The sequence below is a fragment of the Toxorhynchites rutilus genome, chromosome 2 (genome assembly GCF_029784135.1).
Source record: "Toxorhynchites rutilus septentrionalis strain SRP chromosome 2, ASM2978413v1, whole genome shotgun sequence".
Lineage (NCBI taxonomy): Eukaryota > Metazoa > Arthropoda > Insecta > Diptera > Culicidae > Toxorhynchites > Toxorhynchites rutilus.
This window is the reverse complement of record NC_073745.1, coordinates 281758400-281772622: the sequence shown is the minus strand read 5'-3', so window position 1 is coordinate 281772622 and position 14223 is coordinate 281758400. Positions and strand designations below refer to the sequence as shown.

The 14223-nt window shown below is 45.0% G+C and overlaps 1 protein-coding gene and 1 non-coding gene across 4 annotated transcripts; both read right to left on the bottom strand.

The window, feature by feature from the left end:
• Window positions 1–2935: 2935 nt before the first annotated feature.
• LOC129772000 (U1 spliceosomal RNA) lies at window positions 2936–3099 on the bottom strand. The gene has a single exon (XR_008742518.1). It is a non-coding gene; the product is annotated as a U1 spliceosomal RNA (small nuclear RNA).
• Window positions 3100–3657: 558 nt separating this feature from the next.
• LOC129770748 (uncharacterized) lies at window positions 3658–13841 on the bottom strand. Of its 3 annotated transcripts, XM_055773785.1 has the most exons (6): window positions 13694–13841; window positions 12712–13635; window positions 12394–12654; window positions 11905–12331; window positions 7118–7248; window positions 3658–4242 (listed from the first exon to the last, which is right to left on the bottom strand). In XM_055773785.1, the coding sequence occupies exons 1-4, from the start codon at window positions 13730–13732 to the stop codon at window positions 12035–12037; spliced, it is 1521 nt and encodes a 506-aa protein (XP_055629760.1). In that variant the 5' UTR covers window positions 13733–13841; the 3' UTR covers window positions 3658–4242; window positions 7118–7248; window positions 11905–12034. The 3 variants fall into 3 exon arrangements, with proteins under 3 accessions (XP_055629760.1, XP_055629761.1, XP_055629759.1); XM_055773786.1 differs by lacking the exon at window positions 7118–7248 and having other exon boundaries at window positions 3660–4242; XM_055773784.1 differs by lacking the exon at window positions 3658–4242 and having other exon boundaries at window positions 5523–7248.
• Window positions 13842–14223: the final 382 nt, after the last annotated feature.

Sequence of the window (14223 nt, the reverse complement as noted above, 5' to 3'; positions counted from 1 at the left end):
TGACCCGTCTTGGTAAACCGTCATTATTCAGGTATAACCAAACGTTCATGAAGTACAACGAAGAATACTTGCTAATTGACGACTTTCTTGACTTGAAAACTTACTTAAAGATGGATTTCGGACAGTTTCCTGGCCAAAAAATCTTACCTAGATGATGTTCCTGGCAGATTTAAATTCACATTCATGAATAAATTTGCTTGTAAGTTCGTGATTTGGCAAGGTATTTGCCTTGATGGAGCGAAAGTGAAGATATTGATGTACTTTTTGGTTGTTTTGGTTTGAATTTAATTGACAACAGCCTAGATCCACCCAACTGTCCTCAATTTCGCCCAATAGAAAAATATTAGGTAATCTTGAATCGGAGGATAAAAATGTTTGGAAAAATAGCTAATAACACTGCACAAATGATAAAACTGTGCTGTGCAATGTTGGATCGCGGGTATGACAAGGAAAGTACGCAGATATATCAGAAATGAAGAGAAATGCGTACTTTTGCGTTTCTAACCCATTTGATCCCGACATAAAGGGTGTGTCACATCAAATTGCATCACGGAAAAAACGCTGTAGAAATTCGCCCAGTAGACCGATCCTTTTGAAATTTTTAGACAGTAAAATAAAAACTATTAAACTACTTTTGGCATTTTCTTTTTATTCATACTTCGAGCCCAAGCCCGTATGCTCGCACCTTCCTCTTTACCCCGTCCATAAGGTTCTGTACAACGTCAGGTTGTAGTTTTTTTTGAACAGAAATCCATTTTCTCTTGAAGTCCGCCTCCGGTTTGACAACTTTTGGGTTCTTCCGGAGGGCCTGCTTCATAATCGCCCAATATTTCTCTATTGGGCGAAGCTCCGGCGCGTTGGGCGGGTTCATTTCCTTTGGCACGAGGGTGACCCCGTTGGCTTCGTACCACTCCAACACGTCCTTTGAATAGTGGCACGAAGCGAGATTCGGCCAGAAGATGGTCGGGCCCTCGTGCTGCTTCAATAGTGGTAGTAAGCGCTTCTGTAGGCACTCCTTAAGGTAAACCTGCCCGTTTACCGTGCCGGTCATCACGAAGGGGGCGCTCCGCTTTCCGCAAGAGCAGATCGCTTGCCACACCATGTACTTTTTGGCAAACTTGGATAGTTTCTGCTTGCGAATCTCCTCCGGAACGCTGAATTTGTCCTCTGCAGAGAAGAACAACAGGCCCGGCAGCTGACGAAAGTCCGCTTTGACGTAGGTTTCGTCGTCCATTACCAGGCAATGCGGCTTCGTCAGCATTTCGGTGTACAGCTTCCGGGGTCGCGTCTTGCCCACCATGTTTTGCCTTTCGTCGCGGTTAGGAGCCTTCTGAACTTCGTATGTACGCAAGCCCTCCCGCTGCTTGGTCCGCTGGACGAATGAACTTGACAAATTCAGCTTATTGGCGACATCCCGGACCGAACTTCTCGGTTCACGTCTAAACTGCTTAACTACGCGCTTGTGATCTTTCACCTTCACCTTCACCTTCACCGTTCTTCACCTTCCGGTCGATGGTTAGGTTCTCGAAGTATCGTTTTAGTACTCTGCTGACCGTGGATTGGACGATTCCCAGCATCTTACCGATGTCCCGATGTGACAACTCCGGATTCTCGAAATGAGTGCACAAGATTAATTCACGACGCTCTTTTTCGTTCGACGACATTTTTCCAAATTTACGAAAAATTGACAGTGAAGCATGGCCAACGTGTTCTATACACTCTTATCTGATTATAAGCGAAAGCTGAAGATATAATTCCTAAAAATTAAATTTCTACAGCGTTTTTTCCGTGATGCAATTTGATGTGACACACCCTTTATCAGTGATTTTATGTGATAGTATAGTATTGTGTAATTTCAATATAATTCGTAATTTCGTAATTCGTAAATTCAATAAATTCGTACAATAGTATTGTGCGTGTAGCGCCCCATACACGCACAATACTATTGTACGAATTTATTGACATTTTTATGCAAGATTGTCCACAAACGTACAATACAATGGCGCCACAGTCATATTTGTGGAATTGAATTGAATCGTTTGGAGATGATATTGATGTTTGCGCTAAATATTGTGCAAAGCTGGCTAGTGACGTTCAATATTTCATCGCTTGTACTTGATGGAACCTGACACATGATATTCCATAATGCCGGGAATGAACGATAAACCTCAATAAACTCGAGAATGAATTACCTGTTGCCGTTTTTATGGCCATCGCGCACACACGTTCTCCAAAAACAGTCTATGAAATTTAATAGAAGAACATTTACTTTACACCCGGGACGATGTAACTGTAAACATAGACAATGACATGAACTGACATCATATTGCACAACGTCACCCATAGATCATGCAATTTTTCAAGCGTTGCATAATAATTATCTAAATTTTTCGTTATCCCACAATATATAGTACATTTCAATATCAGAAACACTCTCTCAATATTATTTCACCAAGTCTACATTACAGTGAGGAAATTCAACAATATGAGAAAAATATGGATGATCGACCGGGTAACACTCTCAGGCAGCTCATTTCTTTTATTTAAAAAATATGAAGTGCAAAGGGTGAACACTTTTGAAAAATCTTTGAAAATTCTGAACTAATTTCAGATTTCATTTATACTATACTTATTAAGCGTGTCCTCACCGTGGACAAGGGTGGACATTCGCGTACCACCTAAACCCCGCTCCTCCCTATAGTTGTCCACGTGGTATGTGGACAACGCCTAGAATATTTTCCGAATCGGTATCAATTATTATCAAATAAAATCAAATTGACGCGTACTCCTTGAGATAGGTATATAAGAAACGTCCGTAAACCTAGTGTTAAGGACTGTTTTTTCTATAATCCATCCCAGGGTGACGTCTCCAACTTAACGCCATTCTGACCACTACTTTCAAATTAGATTCGGATAATTGCTTGTTAAGATAAAATCGGGATGTGCGCGTACGCACGTCCCGGCTACCAAAAATTTCACACACGAGTTATCCACATGAGGGATAATCGCAGGGGTCAACCCAACCGAAGTGCAATGGAAGAGTCTCGCCCTGGGGGAACCGCCTTTCTGATCACGGTAACCCCTGTGCCAGGTAAGTATGCTTTGCTGGGCTCGCCGGCAAACTCCAGACGATTGCTTCACGTGGTCCGCTAGCGATTGTTTGATACGGACGACGCGGCAAACTGGTCGCCAGAGGAAAAAGCGAACTGTGCGAGAAGAGTAAAAGAAACACAAACACCAATAAGATCTTCTTGGGATAGGTCAGCATCACACGATGCGTCAGTGAGATGAAGAGAAGAGAATGAAATCTAAAATACAAGTATACGTTGATCCCTGATTCCGCTGATTCCCCTTTCTAAGGCATTTGATGCAGAAAACAGATCTGCACTTTATGCACATTATTTATTGGTTGATGTTTTTAGTAAAACAGTTCAACATGCATTTAAGCTTTCTACTATGCTACCTCTTGATTGGAAACATCAAAAATTATCGAATAAAAATGTTTCTCAATTGAAGCGAATTGTAATTAATCTTCAGATACTATTTATAAAAAAATATAATTTCGAACACGCAGTTTGCATAACGGTTTCTTGTGGTTCTAAGCTCAATTTATATTCCTGTACAATTACTAATGCAATAAAATAGTCAAACATCAAAAATAGCAACGACTTGCCCTGTCTGAAAGTGTACTGCACACGAATGTCTTAATAATTCTACAACCATTGACAACGTGTATACTTGTAATAGCATTTTTACTATTTGTTTTTTCTAATTAACTTGAAATAATTCTCAACAACCTCATTTGTGATATTTGAAGCATTTGCCCCTATCTCCTATTTTCATTTGTTTTGTCATTATCCTTTTGTACCAATTTCGTTTTCTTAACTAGTGAATTTGCAGCTTTTTTGCCTTTACCAGTTCTTCAAGTTTTTCTTTCTGCTTCATTAATTTAGCTAATGTTTGGATTTCTTTTTCTCCGTTCAACTCAGTTTTTCGTTTCCTTTCCTCAAGTTTTTGGCGCTTCGTCATTTCAATCAACTTATCCGCAGGTTCTACTACTCTATACAACATATCCCAGGACTTGCATGTGGCCACTGCAGGAGTAGCGTGTGGCTTACTTTTATCGTGAGCTGCCAGTATACACGGCAACATAGGGAGGGTTCAATGTTTCTTCTGTTAGAAGTTCATCCAGTTGCACATTGTCCACTAATTATTCAGCTTCCCTCATATCTATGTACTGGTCTGTAATTGAAAAATGGTGTCCGGAATAAATCGCTGCAAAAACGACTGCAACAGAAACAACCACTGAGAAAAAGTGTAGTAAAGGGTGTGTCACATCAAATTGCATCACGGAAAAAACGCTGTAGAAATTCGCCCAGTAGACCGATCCTTTTGAAAATTTTGGACAGTAAAATAAAAACTATTAAACAACTTTTGGCATTTTCTTTTTATTACTTCGAGCCCAAGCCCGTATGCTCGCACTTTCCTCTTTACCCCGTCCATAAGGTTCTGTACAACGTCAGGTTGTAGTTTTTTTAAATAGAAATCCATTTTCTCTTGAAGTCCGCCTCCGATTTGACAACTTTTGGGTTCTTCCGGAGGGCTTGCTTCATAATCGCCCAATACTTCTCTATTGGGCGAAGCTCCGGCGCGTTGGGCGGGTTCATTTCCTTTGGCACGAAGGTGACCCCGTTGGCTTCGTACCACTCCAACACGTCCTTTGAATAGTGGCACGAAGCGAGATCCGGCCAGAAGATGGTCGGGCCCTCGTGCTGCTTCAATAGTGGTAGTAAGCGCTTCTGTAGGCACTCCCTAAGGTAAACCTGCCCGTTTACCGTGCCGGTCATCACGAAGGGGACGTTCCGCTTACCGCAAGAGCAGATCGCTTGCCACACCATGTACTTTTTGACAAACTTGGAGTTTCTGTTTGCGAATCTCCTCCGGAACGCTGAATTTGTCCTCTGCGGAGAAGAACAACAGGCCCGGCAGCTGACGAAAGTCCGCTTTGACGTAGGTTTCGTCGTCCATTACCAGGCAATGCGGCTTCGTCAGCATTTCGGTGTACAGCTTCCGGGCTCGCGTCTTCCCCACCATGTTTTGCCTTTCGTCGCGGTTAGGAGCCTTCTGAACCTTGTATGTACAAAGGCCCTCCCGCTGCTTGGTCCGCTGGACGAATGAACTTGACAAATTCAGCTTATTGGCGACATCCCGGACCGAACTTCTCGGATCACGTCTAAACTGCTTAACTACGCGCTTGTGATCTTTTTCACTGACGGAGCATCCATTTTTGCCGTTCTTCACCTTCCGGTCGATGGTTAGGTTCTCGAAGTATCGTTTTAGTACTCTGCTGACCATGGATTGGACGATTCCCAGCATCTTACCGATGTCCCGATGTGACAACAAGATTAATTCACAACGCTCTTTTTCGTTCGACGACATTTTTCCAAATTTACGAAAAATTGACAGTGAAGCATGGCCAACGTGATCTATACACTCTTATCTGATTATAAGCGAAAGCTGAAGATATAATTCCTAAAAATTAAATTTCTACAGCGTTTTTTCCGTGATGCAATTTGATGTGACACACCCTTTAGGCTAGAAATATTGTGGCGTCGTATTGTACTTCAAAACAAAAATTAACCAGGCAAACGTTACTCCACGGGCAAATGTATGCCTTGCTAAAGGATCGTATCCTATGTTTAAAACTAACCGGGCAATCAGTACAACCCAGGTGTGCGTGCGAGACACCGCCGCTTCCGACGGTGGGTCGGCGGTGGACTCGGATCGCGTCATCTTGGCGGCTTGGGTCGCCTCAAATGATCTTCATATCAATTGTACATTGAAACAACGGAAGTTTCCTCGCAGATATTAGTGCGAATGATCAAATAAAAATCTTTCAGTTCTTCATGTAGCATCGTGAATTCAGGTTTTTCAGCCTGGAACAAACGAAACGTTGATCTGGGGCAGAACATGCGTCGCACCGTCCAACGCCTTAGCAGAGACCCAGTATTAATATCCTAGCGCAAACATTCCTCTTCGGCTCCCTTCCTGTTTGTTGCTCTAGGAAAATATTCCCCTTTGTTATTAACGTTGACTGTATTAAAGAAAGACGTAGTTCTACGTCGAAAATCGGAGAGGGTCGAGTCAGTGGTCGGCTGATTTGGCATGGAATTGCTCCATGTACTTATTCAAGTCGCGAGACGATGAGACTCCCTTGCTCTCAGTCTCCCTCTTCAGCTTCTGTTGCACTTTACGGTTGCGTAGCACTGTCGGAATACCAGAGCCAGGCTTTCTTTCGACACTCTCGTCATTCTCCCGAAGGAAGAGGATGTTGTAAATGTCGGATTGGTTATATCCGGCGGACACGAAGTGCCTCACGATGTCCAACTTCTTCGCGTTCTGGGGAGAAACTGACAGTACAAACAGAGTATCGGACATGGTTGTTTCGAAGTTTTCGCCAAGGCTGTTGCAAATTAACTCATAAGGGCGTCGATGCATTCTTGTACAAGACCCAAATAATCGTAGAATTTAAGGAAAATTTGGTTCATTGAATTATATTTTGCATTTTGTTTTTATTTTTTCAATGGATACGTTATTGATGTAAATTGCATTCGACATCGATATTGGGTTATGAACTAAACATATGTCGGTTTAGCGAAAGTTCCTACTACAAATTGCGAAATGAAAAAAAAAATGCACCGAATTAGATGGACATTCTTATTTAACAGAACGGCAATAAAAAGAATGAAGCAGCCAGCAATTGTAATTTTATCTTTTGTTGCATAAGTGCTGACATGAATTCTATTTGTAAGATTATTAGGATTGTTCTTGTAGGGGAACTGGGAGTAAGCCCGGCCCCATATGGGAAAGTATTGTTTTGTGAGATCTGAGGGCGCATATTGTTATGTTTCCCTTACAGAATTATTGTCTAGATCAGTGCTTTTAAACGACAATTTCGCAAGTAATAGTCACTTTTCAAGGCTGATATAAAAACAGTATTCACCAACCAGTGCTGGTGAAACCGACACCCCCAATTTGTCATTAAATATACTTGATACCAGCTGAACACAATTCAATTAGTAGTACGATGGAATCTAGGTCCTAGCTTCGAACTTACCACCTTTCACAAAACGTGATCCTTGGAAGCACGTTTGACAAAAAGTCCACCGGCGATAGCCTCTTTTGCAAGAGTGAGATTCTCCTGAGACCAACTCTCACGATTCGATTTCCTTGGGAGCTGCGAGGCATCTGAAATAGATGGAAAATATGTCCCAATAACCTTCGACTAACCGGAAATCATGCCAGACTTACTCCACTCAAATGGTGACAGTCAATAGCACACATTTTTTAAAAAGACAATTTCTTTTAATCTATTGCAACTGTAGAACAACGAACAAAAAACCTGAAACCTCGTTCAACAATAAAAGCTTAAATTCCACTACCGAAAAATTACATCCGGTTGCACATCATCGGCACTTGCCTTTGCTCTGATTAATATTTTAACATTTGACGAATCACGGTGGGTTAGATTTGATTTGAAACGTTTAAAATAATAAATACTAACATGTACAGTGTTACTTTCCCTTATGGGGCCGGGCTTACTCCCAGTTCCCCTACAAGAACAATCCTAGGGTAAAACAAGTCATTGGTAACTGAGACGAACCAGCCCAGGAGGCTGAAAGTCTCAAAAATAAAGAAAAAAAAAAAAAAAAAAAAAAAAAAAAAAGGTTCTCAAATGGGGATCAACACTAGGGTAGGAGCCTACCTGTTGGTCTCAAATGTTCCTATCTCACGCCTCCACGAAGATCATATGACGACATTTTTAGATCGGGCGTGAACTGGAAACACACACCTGGTCTTGGCTCCGAGAACGGGTGTCGAAAGTGGCTAAGTGAGGGGGTGCGAGCGAGTCAGAGCGCTATATCTCTCCCGGGGAAGGCCTCCCGGGTCATGGAGGCCTTGCCAACCCGCTGTCTCCCGGGCAAAGGAGATACACCCAGAAAATGGAGCTACGTTCACGAAGAATACTCAGAATGCGATCGCCCGAGGAGGGTCCCCGAACTGGAGCTGGTCCTGGAACGGGCGTAAGAGCGAGCGGCCAGCGGCTGGAGGGCGATGTGCAAGAGCGGGCCACCAGCCGGGTTCAACCCGAAGAGCTACCGCCACACGGAAACAGCAGCCATCGACATCACCAACGAAACGCTGCGCCTACGAGGCGTGTTGCGACTGTCAGACGACAGTCGTCCACACTTGTGGGTACTACTAGGCGACGGATCATGTGGACACATGAAATGAATGAATTCGTGATCCGCGCCTATTACATCTGCACTGCTTTGGAGACGGACATGAGCGGTCGCCCTCGAATACTCGCAATGTTCGAGGAAGCGTATCCAGAGTTCGTCGGGAGGCTTGACCAAAACGCGATGAACGCGAGGCGTAGAGCGATTGTACGCAACAATATGCTCTCCCAAACGCAAGTCGACGAGATCAAGCAGCAGGTGCAGAGAGAACTAAGCTCCAGAACAAGCAGAGCAAGCGATGTGTCGAGACGAAGTTCAGTACGGCTGAGCAATTCGTGGGGCACGCGAATCAGCAACAGTGGAGGCCACAGTACAACAACCCCCTGAGCCGGAAGATCCACAGCCAGATCAACAACTACTACGCGATCTGGTCTTCCATTACGACGAGGCGATCTCACAGTTCCGCGACACGGACCCTTTGTCGCGCCCCAGGATCCCGAAGTTGCAGCATTCCCGCAGGCTGACAAGTGCAGTAAAGCTCATGAACGAGCACGTTCTTCCGCTGCACTTGGTTGATGCTGAGAACATGGAGGAGCTGCAACTGAAAGTTTACTGTGCTGCTGTGGCGACCGCCAAAAGTTTAGGATACCGTATTAGGCCAAGAGGCGGACTGCTCCAACATCTCCGTGAAAGGCGTGAGCCTCCATGGCGAAGGAGATTGGAGCAACGGATCCTAAACAAGCGCGCCGCAATTGGAAGACTGATGGCGTACAAAAGAGGCAGCAGATCGGCGAAATTATGTCGCCAAGTTGCTGTGATCGTGCGGCCTACTGAACTTCGCCAGCTGGGAGCTCACCAGCTGACGGAAAAACTCGACACACTGGTACAGCAATTGAGCGTCCTAACTAAACGGCTGAAACGTTACTCTGACTCTGCAAAGCGCCAGGAACAAAATCGGATGTTCAGAGATAACGAAAAGGCGTTCTACGACCACATTAGCGACGAGAAGCCCGACTACCGCGAAGGTTTGCCAGATATTAGCGATGTGACGAACTTCTGGGCTGGTATTTGGGAGACCCCAGTAGAACATCGCGACGGGCAAATGTGGTTAAGACGGGAGGAGGAGAGTTGTGGTGAAATTGGAGAGATGCCAGCTATCATCGTCGGAGAGAACGATGTCCGCGAAGCCTCGCGGTACCTGAGGAACTGGGCAGCACCGGGCCCCGATGGTGTCCAGAACTTTTGGCACAAGAAGCTGACCGTCGCACATCCAAAGATAGCTGAGTGCTTCAACAAGGTGCTACGTGACCCACACAACCTTCCTGAATTCGCCACCCGTGGCGTCACCTTCCTCCTCCCGAAAGACAGCAACACATTGAACCCATCAAAGTACAGACCGATAACGTGCCTATCGAGTCTGTACAAAATACTGAGCAGCATAATTACCGCCAAAGTTTCTGCTCACTGCGAACAGCATCACATCATCGCAGAAGAGCAGAAAGGATGCAGGAAAAATACGCATGGCTGCAAAGACCAGGCCATCATCGACGCAGCCATAGTCGGCCAGGCGGTATATAACCAGCGGAACCTAAGTATGGCCTACATCGATTACAGGAAGGCTTATGACTCCATACCTCACTCGTTTCTCGTCCGGGTATTGGAGCTCTACAAAATTGATCCCGTCGTCGTTAGGTTCCTGCAGCATGCGATGAGGCAGTGGAGTACGTCTCTGCACCTCAGTGATGGGGAAAATGTGTTGCAGTCTAGAACGCTGCAGATAAAGAGGGGGATATTCCAAGGCGACTCTTTCAGCCCGCTTTGGTTTTGTCTGGCACTGAACCCCCTCAGTAGGACGCTCAATAGAAACGGTCATGGCTATAAAATAAGGTATGGCGACGGCGCCCACGAAGAAGTGACCCATACCTTTTACATGGACGATCTCAAGGTCTACGCTGATTCACGTCAGCGTCTAGGTGTAGCTATCCGGGTTGTCGAAGACATAAGCAGGGACATCTGTATGGAGTTCGGCCTCGACAAGTGTCGCTGTGTCCACCTGCTGAAAGGACAACTTACCGAATCCGGAGGCTACGAGGTCTATGACGGCGAGTTTATAAGAGACATGGTTCGTGGCGAATCCTATAAATATCTTGGATTCCGACAGCTCACCGGGATTCGCCACTCCGACATCAAGACGGAGCTGCGAGACAAGTTCTTGAGTCGAGTGAACTGTGTCCTGAGGACTTTCCTCAACGCGGGGAACAAGGTACGCGCGATCAACACATTCGCGGTTCCCCTGCTGACCTTCAGTTTTGGTGTAGTCAAATGGAGCAAAACTGACCTAGAGGACCTTGAGAGGAGGATGAGGAAAGCATTTAAAGAGGCCGGAATGCACCATCCTCAATCGGCACTGGAGAGAGTTTCACTGCCACGCAAAGAAGGGGGACTTGGAATAGTCGACATATCTGCACTGTGTGTTGCCCAGGTACGACAACTGCGCGAGTACTTCGCAGAACGCGCCAACCAAAACGCGCTATACCGGGCTGTCTGCGCCGCCGACAGAGGATACAGCGCTCTGCACTTGGCGCAAGCGGAGTACCAACTCAACTGCAATCTGCAGACAGTGGAGGAGAAGATTGCAGCTTGGAAGCAGAAGGCAGTGCATGGTGCCCACCCCCATCAACTGGACCGGCCACACGTCGACAAGGCCGCATCTAATCTGTGGCTAACGCGTGGTGAACTCTCTTCAGTAGTAGAAGCCGACATGATAGCCATCCAGGACAGGATAATGCCGACGAGAAACTGCAGGCGGTACGTCTGGCATCAAGACGTTGATGACATTTGCCGGATGTGCCATCAACCAGGTGAAAACATAGAGCACATTATGGGAGGCTGTCCCGTTTTGGCCAACGCAGCCTACACCGAGCGCCACAACAACGTGGCCCGTATTGTTCATCGACAACTGGCGCTCCAATGTGCTCTACTGGAAGACAACGTACCAAACTACCGGTACTTGCCTGCACCTGTCCTGGAAAATGACCGTTTCAAGCTGTACTGGGATCGCACTGTTCTGACCGACCTCTCGATCCACCACAACCGCCCAGATATAATGGTTTACGACAAGAGCGACCGCAAAGTCACCATCATCGATGTCGCTATTCCACTGAACCAGAATCTGGAGGAGACCCATGGTCGCAAAATCTGCAAGTACCGACCATTGGCCGTGGAGCTCAAGGAACTGTGGGGGCTAAGGGAGGTCCCAAGAATTGTTCCAGTCGTTCTCTCTGGAACTGGAATTATCCCGAAGACACTTCTGGAAGCGCTAAAGGTGTTGAACATCGAGAAGGAATTGGCCGGCATCCAAAAGTCGGTCATCCTTAGCACCTGCGCGATTGTCCGACAATTCCTCGGTCAGGACTAAAACAGCACGAGCATGCAGATACGTGCATTCCGCAGAGCCTAGTCCCCCTTTGGCATTCAGAAGCCCGGGGGCAGGTGAAAATTCTGGCTAGGTTCGCCTAGTTAAGAAGTGAGATAAGTCTGCCAAAAAAGTCATTGGTAAATTGCGATTCAATACAAATTGTCTCTTTTTCTGAGGAATATCACATTAACTTCTTGTGTATAAGCGTAACATCTTCTATACTGAACGATCTGCTAGGATACTTACTTTTGGGCCTAAACGTCTTTTTGAACACAGTGCGATTGACAGTAACACTCCCTATCACTTATTATATTATATATTATAGTCATAAGACAACAATAGATTAAATTGGTTCAACCATCGTTCTGAACACAATCTAATTTAATTCACAACTAATACTACACAAAGGGACCCGAGAACTGAATTGTGCGACTCCCGTTGCTGTGACCTGACCACACCTCTTCAGTGTGAGCTGTCTCAACTTGGGACAGTTGGTAGTTAGTATCACAAGATGCGTGTCGTTCAGTGTTCTGCAATTGTCCAGCGAAACACTCCTCAAGTTGGGTGCATCCTGAAGCCAACCCTGAATTCCATGACCGATTATCACCCTTCGCAAGCGGTACGTTTGCAGACTCGCCATGCTTTTCAGAAATCCCGACGGACGACAAGATGACTAAAAAAAAGTCAACATTTATTATCCAGCTGGAGAAACACAGAATTCGCCACCGCTCCTACCGGTGTTTCAAATGAGTCCGAAAAGCTCATCTCTAGGTGTTGAAGGCTGCCAACGATTCCGGGCATAATTTGAAATATCGCTTCCGGTTCCTGAATATCCTCCAGCGCAAGAGTTTCCAATTTGGGCGCAATATCGGCGATAAACTCGAGTAGACTGATGGGGAACCTGCTAGCGCTGATCTTGACTCTCTTCAAGCAGCTGATTGTTTGCAAACAACGGGGAGTTTCGTGGAAATAAGCTGTCCCATAGAGGGATAAATTCTGAAACAAACAGATTGTGGTTGTGTGAGGTTCGTTGAATATCATATTTCGCGGTACTTGTAGCATTTTTAAATTGATGATCTCTTTGAGCGCATCGCCATTCATGTAGTCCAGGCTGAGTTCCAACTCTTGTAACACCGAACAGTTGCGACAGATCGTTGTGAAAATCGCGGTACGAATCATGAATCGGGGGTGGAAGATAAGCTGCTCTAGGTTTGTGCGATGATTAGGATTTAGAAAGAATCGTGTGCACTTCTCCACTATCAACTGATCGTGTAATTCGAATTGATCGAAATGGAGCTGAGAAATTTTTCGAAACTCCATTTCACAGAATAAAATGAAGAAATCCCTTTGTGGCGAAAGGATTGATAAACGCTCCAATTGATTTCGATAAGCATGGCATACAGTGATGATTGAGCTGCTGTTCGTCGTAAGCTCAAGCTGTTCGAGATTTGGGAATATGTTTGGCAGTGATTCAAGCGTAGGTTTGTAAATCTTTGGGAACACTAATTGAAGCCTCTGAACAATCGGTAGGAAGATGGGTGGTGAGTATGAGAAACATTCGTACCAAGGTGTATTGCTAACGTAACTTTCAGGAAAATTGTCGTCATCATCCGATAAACATAACTGGTTTAAATTAGGGGTGTTTGATAGTAGCGACAGAAGTTGACACGGTTCAATATATTTGATCCCCGTCAACACTAAACTTGCAATGCTATCGATGGCTCCGAGAATCAATGCTATTCTGTCAATCGTTGGGAAGACGGTGTTGTTGAAATTTATCACGATCCGACGGTAGGGTCTACCATTGCTTTCAAGATTGTCCATAGTCCGATCTAAGCTGCCTTCACTGATGTTCAAATGTAGACAGATTCGGTTCATAAACTGACCGCAGAATGCAAGCTCATTCCACAAACGACAAACCTTGGACGCAGCGAGGCGATTTCCAAAATCCAAAAAATCCAATATTTGCAGCTGGATCTGAAAAACAACACTGTAGTATTCTGAAGCTACGCAGGGGTTTGTATCTAAGGCTGACCTCTTCCGGTAAATCTAGTATGTTCATAGTAATAACCATGTGTGTGCCGAAAAACGTTCCTAAATATTTCCCGAGATTATTAATTATTACGCTGCAGATAGAATGTAATGATATAAGAACCAACAGAAACAACACACGACTATATACTAAGCAGTGCTGAGATCTAAACAGGTTGTTTTGTATACTATGACTGGTGAGAGGCGAAGAGATTCAGCGGATTACGCTCGCAATGTTCATTCCGCCATCAATGTGCGCATGATCATGGCTTCATCATGTGCGAGATAGAATTGGCGGGGTCGCATTCTATTCTCAGCTAACGTAACTATTACAGTCAGCGCACACAATATCGGAAATTTCATATTATTCGCAATTACAAAGCGAGAAACAGCTCATGTGCCTGGAAGAATATGTGGTGGAGATTTTCGGTTAAATTGAATACATTCACAGAATAAAAAATATGGATGAAAAGTTCATGAGCGTTAAAGAAAGCGTGGAAAATTAGATTTCTTCTAAAAAAACCCACAGTAAAA

What these genes read in the sequence shown, in the direction of transcription:
- LOC129770748 (XM_055773785.1), bottom strand. Translation starts at nt 13,732, where the DNA reads ATGGTTATTACTATGAACATACTAGATTTACCGGAAGAG. An exon ending in TACTAGATTTACCGGAAGAG is followed by an intron (nt 13,636 to 13,693) that starts GTCAGCCTTAGA and finishes GTTGTTTTTCAG; the next exon opens with ATCCAGCTGCAAATATTGGA. An exon ending in CGGACTCATTTGAAACACCG is followed by an intron (nt 12,332 to 12,393) that starts GTAGGAGCGGTG and finishes ACTTTTTTTTAG; the next exon opens with TCATCTTGTCGTCCGTCGGG.